We start from the raw sequence: 6,026 nt of genomic DNA, 5'->3' as shown, positions 1-6,026 counted from the left end.
GGGGCCGGGGCCGGGGGCAGCGCGCGGGGACCCCTCGGGTCCGAAATGCGGGGCGGGGGGCCCAGTGCCGTAAATGTCCGGGTGGGAAAGGCTGCGTGGCACGTGTGCTGCTCTGTCTGGAGAAGCCTGTTGTGATCAGCTGGTAGAAAAGCAGGTGTAAGTCCGTGAGACCTTACCCCGCAATCTCCCTGAGAGGGGAACAAGCTGCGTGCCTTGGTGAGAGTGCTTTCCCAAATTGGTTTTCATTTAAATCCCAATTCAAATTGAGTCTGCGTTTTAAAAGACTGACTTTTAGTAAGTTAGATACCTGATTGACCGGCACCGTTTCTCCTGCAGCGAGGGGCAGCGGCTGTTTCAAGCTGCGTGTTGGGACAGCCCGGTGCGGGGACTGAAAAGGGTTTGTCTGTGCCCGGGCTGGGGAGCTGCGCTCCTGCTGCTTCGCCCAGTTGAGGTGTGAGAGGAGCTGCGCCCATGCTGCAGCCGCCCCCGCTGCTGCTTTTCCCTGCTCTCCTGCTGCTCCACTTGCACTGTGGGCACAGCTGGAAGCTGCCCAGCCCTGGCTTAGGCCCCACCAGCTGAAAGCTGTGCCCGTGCTGAAGCCAGGGAGCAGGATGGGGGCAGGTGGCGGCGATGCAGGCACCGGTTCCAACCGCCTGGCCCTAGTGCGGGTGTGGGCAGAGGCAAAGCCCTCTGGCTCTAAGGGCTGGATCCAGCCTATGGACTGTATGTTTCCACCCCCTGCTCTACGGTGAACGTTTTACAAAGCAAAAGTGAGCATTAACTGTAGTCAGCAAAGTAAGTTGTAACTTTAGGCTGATTTTTTTCAAAGATGCAAAAGTGCCAAAGTAAAGGCACTTTTGAAAATCCCCGTGCACACTAAGCCTGCTCAACATGCAGTGAAATGAACAGGATGAAAATGCCACTTGATCCTTTGCCAGCATCCCTATGTATATAAAAATGAAGGTAATTGTATTTGGAAAAATTAAAATACCAACATTCATTCCACTGTAAACGCCAAAAATATGGATGCCTAATGCAGTACATGAAACAGGATGCTTAGGATGATACCAAATTTCACTTATGAAATTTGACTTCACATCAGAAGTTAAGGCCCTTTTCCTCCAAGCTACATAATTGAAAAAGCTGCACTTCTCAAATTTAAAGGAGGACTTAATGTGGCTGTATATTTAAATGTGATTGTAATAGCTTTTGCCTTAAGAGGTTTTCATGGGTTCTGTTTTAAAGAGAGTTATTTTTTAAAAGATTTTTAAATAATGTGTTTAATTTTTTTAATTTATGAGTGAAGATCAAACTCTGTTTATGTCCAGAAATTGGGACTTGCAGGATCCGTTGCCTCTGAAAATTGGGACCTGCATCTGAATTCATGGAGACCTAGATCCCCACAATTCAATTTTTAGGCTTGCTTTCCAAGATGATAACCTGCATTTAAAATATTAAATGTCTTGTACACTGCTACACTTATCAGAAGCCACTAGTATTTCTTTCTTTAGTTCAGGGGTCAGCAACATTTTTGGGCAAAGTGCCAAAACCCCTTGCAACCTTGACTTGTAAGATGTTGGCATGTCGGGGTGGATGCTGGGGGAGCTACAAGGGGCCCGATCCTTGTTGTGGCAGCTCTGCCCCAGCCCCTTCCCCAAGGTGTGTATGCCAAGCAAAATGCCTTCGTGTGCCATGCTGTGGCACGCGTGCCGGGGGTTGCCTACCCCTGCTTTAGTTACGTCTCTGTTAGCTAGTCATATATTTAGTAATGTTTCCAGCATACTATTGTATAGCGTGTCTATAGACAAATAATGGGAACTATAGAGGGATCTGAAGAGAAACCAGAGTATAGACACGGGGAACTATAGAAGATGGAGCTTTGGTTCTTACAGCTACTGATGTATTTTGGGCTGGCAGCTTGCAATGAAACTAAAATGTCAAGATGTGAATTTTTGAACAATAGTTTAATATCCTTACTAATAATACAACAAACTTATCCTTGTATATAGCTTGAGTTAATACCAGAATAAATTATACTTCTTTGGTGAAGAGGTAACATGGAATACTTTAAAATTAACCTGAAACTGTTGCATCATTAGCTCCTTACTGGATGGATGTTCTTTTAGCTCCTAACGGGATGTCTTTTAACTTGTGACCTTAAAACAAATTTGCATTTCTTGGCTTCTTTGCCAAGTTTTTATACTAAAAAGATGCCTCTTTTCCCACAATTAGTTCCAATTTGTTGTAATCTCTACACAATAATTTCCTTTGCAAGAGTCCCAAGAGTTCTTGTAAACCCTTTAAAGTGAATGTTAGTCTCAAATGTTACCCATGTCAGTTTCTGAACAAACTTAAAAATCTTTGCAGTGAAGCTAAATAGCTGTGCGCACTATACAGATTGTATCATTGCAAGCAGTGTTTTCAAAGTCTTTTAAGAACTAATATGTGGTCTATTATTTAATTTAGTAATTTGGTGTTCATTAGGCAATTAGCTTTTGATTTGCCTGCTGGGGAAACCTACCAAATAAGCATGTATTATTTCTGACTTGGTGCATCATTGACATTAAATACAAAATTGGGAATCTAGCCTGTGAAGTTTGGGAATTGGATTTAAGACCTTAAAGGCCAGTGAATAATTATGTTCTTTGCTTTGAAAACTATAGGATGAATAGGGGACTGTGAAACTTAAATGGTTCTGCTTTGAGATTGGGACACTATGAAAACTGATTATTCCGGCAAGCAATCTTGCAAATGTGGTATGCATGTGTTTCATGTAGTCCTATTCAGGTTAAAGTTTAGCATATACTTGTAGCCTTGACTAGCAAACCCTTCACTGCTTTATTAAATCCAAGTTTTTCAGTCCAGTGTTTTTGGGCCAAAAACTTTTAAACAAAATCCCATTAAGAATTTATCCTGGTCTTCCTTCCTGGTGACTACGGCGATCTCTCCTATTCTAGAAAACTAGAATTTAGAATCGTAGTTAAAAGGACACTGCCAGCAGTGTTGGCACTGACATTTAACCTCTTTGTTTTTAACTGAGAATAACTTGATTTGTAGAAACATTAATGTTTGGAGTAAAATTAAGGCTAAGCCATCAGTCATAGTAAGAAAAGTATGGTAAGGAAAATTCTTGGCAATTCTATTATGTTAAAATATCTTAATTGGTCTCTATTGTAGTGGTGGAAAATGTGTTAATTTTGATATACAAAAAACTAGAACTCTTGGTTCCAAAATGATACCTTTTATTAGACCAACTGGGAAATTGCAAGAAAATTGTCTTTTTTCTGCAAGCTTTAGGGATCAAAGTCCCTTCATCAGGCTCTGGGGAAAGTAGAGATGGTACAAGATGGTAAAAAGTCTCCATAGGTAGGAAATAAGCTTAACCTTCGCACAGAGGGAGCTGAAGATGGAAGGCTGTCCCTCTGGGTCCATGAGAGTGTCTTCGTGAGCTGTGCTGAGTTGCTCTTTGTGTAGATCAGGTAGGATTCCTTCCCTGGAGGTGTCAGATGGCAGGCAGGGAGGTAAAAAATCTTTCTTGTTGTTCTCCAATGAAGTTTAAAATCCAGTTTAATTTTGATATTGAATAGTGTAATAATGTTCAGAATTAGTCTCAGGTTTCTTTAATATTAGACCTATGACTTGGTGTCAGACACTGGGAAGAGACATCAGTTAAATGAAGCTCACTTTATTCTCAGCTGTTTTCTCAAATAGTTTTTTCTTCTATTAACAGCATGGTAATTATACTCTACTAACATTGTGCTCCTGTTTAGAAAGCTTACTGTAAGATTTGCTCCTTTTACGTAGAGCGTTATGGAGCTTCTGCCTTTCACCTTGAATTCCTGGAAATGAAACAAAATTTGTTTAATAGAATAATGTGGTTATTGTAATTTAAGATACTTGCAGTTAATTGATTGTGGGTTTGTGTCTCTTTGCAGCACCTGCTAGTGTTCGTTTTGTTCACAATGATGTCACAGTACCTGACTTCTCTGACTATCGTCACCCTGCGGTGTTAGATAGCACCAAGTCTTCACAAGACAGCGGCGATGCTAGGAGAGGCTTCTCCTATCTGATGACTGCAACAGCATGTGTAACCACTGCGTATGTTGCCAAGAATTTTGTTACCCAGTTTATTTACAGCTTGAGTGCTGCAGCTGATGTGATAGCAGTGTCAAAGGTTGAGATCAAGTTGTTGGATATTCCTGAAGGCAAGAACATGACTTTCAAGTGGAGAGGAAAACCTCTTTTTGTGCGCCACAGAACCCAGGATGAGATTAATCGGGAAGGAGCAGTTAATTTGGCTGAACTCAGAGATCCACAGCATGATTTAGAAAGAGTAAAGAAACCAGAATGGCTCATACTGATCGGTGTCTGCACTCATCTTGGTTGTGTACCCATTGCTGGTGCTGGTGAATTTGGTGGCTATTACTGCCCTTGTCATGGGTCACATTATGATTTGTCTGGTAGAATTAGAAAAGGCCCTGCTCCATTAAATCTTGAAATTCCATATTATGAATTTACAAGTGATGATTTAGTTGTTGTTGGTTAGATGACTGGGCACTTGCTTACTTTCCTTCATCTTGTTCTGTATACGCTCTGTAAAAAGGTTAACTAAGATTCTGGTGTAACAGAAAGATGGGTGATCCTAAAGCATAGCCAGTTGTCCTCTCACACTTTAAGACAGAAGTCTGCTTGAATGCTTCCTTGTGTTCAGTTTTAATAAAGAATCAAGATGAATGAACCTTTGTCTGACTTACTATCATAAGGTGTAATTTTCTCACTCTGCCTAATTAAAGAAATATTACAAAATACATGAAGTAGTAAATACTATGTTATGTTCTTATGAATAGTTACTTGCCTTGACTTAACATATTTCTACCACAACTTTCTGGCAAACACTTAAATAGCAAAACAGAGGAATAGCTGAAATTGGAACAATTCTGGAACAGTCACCTGACTTGACACTTTCTCTCTGATTCATAAATAAGATTTGATTAATTCATTTTCATGAACAACGTTAATCTGTCACTTGAATCTGAGTGGTTTCTCATGTTTTCATGGTACCATGAAAGATGTTCCCAATGGTGTGTGTGTGTTATATTACAAACTGAAGGAAAATGTATATACGGGGGCTATTGGCCTTTGTGACTTTAAGAAAAGAATTCTATTTTAATAATCTAGCCTCTTCTATTATTGGTTTAGGAAATTTAGGAATTTCTATGGTTTAATGTAAAGTCTTTTCCTAATATAATTCTGTAATACAAAGCTGTCTATTCTTAGTTTACTCCTACTACAAGGAGTCTTCTCTATTAATTTTAAATTGTAACACTTACAAACTTGCTTCAGTATCTGTTACCAAAATACCATTAGTTTATTTTCTCTGCTGAGCCTATTGTTTTGGTGAATGGGAAATGGTTATTTCATTGGCTTTTTTTTTTTAAACAGTAGTACTGGGCTGAATTAATAGTTATAAAGCTTAGTTCCATTAAAACACATGTTTATTCTTGAACTTCAGGCAAAAACCTTATGTTAATAACTTGCCACTTCCAGCTCCCAATTTCTGTTGCAGATCGTTAAGTGGATGAGAACCACAAATGCCTCTTCTGCTTTCCTCTTTAGAAAAATGTGAAATAGGCAAGAACTCAAAGGATTGTTCTTTGTGATCAAACATTTGAAGAAAGAAAATTGCAACTTGTTGGGCAAGTAGAATCATGTTTTAAGATTTAGGTTCTCTATTTCCTAGAGAAGACAGTTTCTGAGCTGGCCCTGGGATCTCTTGTTGATGGTAGATATCTAGTTTAGCAGTTAAGATGAGAAATTCACAAGAATTTACATTTTTTTTTTTATCACCACCAAATTGAGCCATGGAATTCTTCAAAATATTTGTAGCTTTAATAAGGTCCATCATGCTTGCATATGTATAAAATAATACTCTATATGCTTGCAGTCTGTTGACATTCTGCCACGCAACCAAGGTAGGAACGGTTTTACCCCACCAGTTCTTTTAGGCATTGTCAGCTTAAATCATA

General features: G+C 39.7%; 1 protein-coding gene across 1 annotated transcript; it reads left to right on the top strand.

Annotated features, from left to right (window-relative positions):
- The first annotated feature begins 2,701 nt into the window (after nucleotides 1-2,701).
- LOC102381524 (cytochrome b-c1 complex subunit Rieske, mitochondrial) lies at nucleotides 2,702-4,810 on the top strand. The gene is made up of 2 exons (XM_025216516.1): nucleotides 2,702-2,756; nucleotides 3,936-4,810. Exons 1-2 carry the CDS (start codon nucleotides 2,717-2,719, stop codon nucleotides 4,544-4,546), a joined length of 651 nt encoding a protein of 216 aa, XP_025072301.1. The 5' UTR covers nucleotides 2,702-2,716; the 3' UTR covers nucleotides 4,547-4,810.
- Nucleotides 4,811-6,026: the final 1,216 nt, after the last annotated feature.

The sequence above is a fragment of the Alligator sinensis genome, unplaced genomic scaffold (genome assembly GCF_000455745.1).
Source record: "Alligator sinensis unplaced genomic scaffold, ASM45574v1 scaffold170_1, whole genome shotgun sequence".
Classification (NCBI taxonomy): Eukaryota; Metazoa; Chordata; order Crocodylia; family Alligatoridae; genus Alligator; species Alligator sinensis.
The sequence above is the reverse complement of the archived record's forward strand: the minus strand, read 5'-3'. Positions and strand labels throughout refer to the sequence as shown.

What these genes read in the sequence shown, in the direction of transcription:
- LOC102381524 (XM_025216516.1), top strand. Translation starts at nt 2,717, where the DNA reads ATGAAAACTGATTATTCCGGCAAGCAATCTTGCAAATGTG. An exon ending in CAAGCAATCTTGCAAATGTG is followed by an intron (nt 2,757 to 3,935) that starts GTATGCATGTGT and finishes GTCTCTTTGCAG; the next exon opens with CACCTGCTAGTGTTCGTTTT.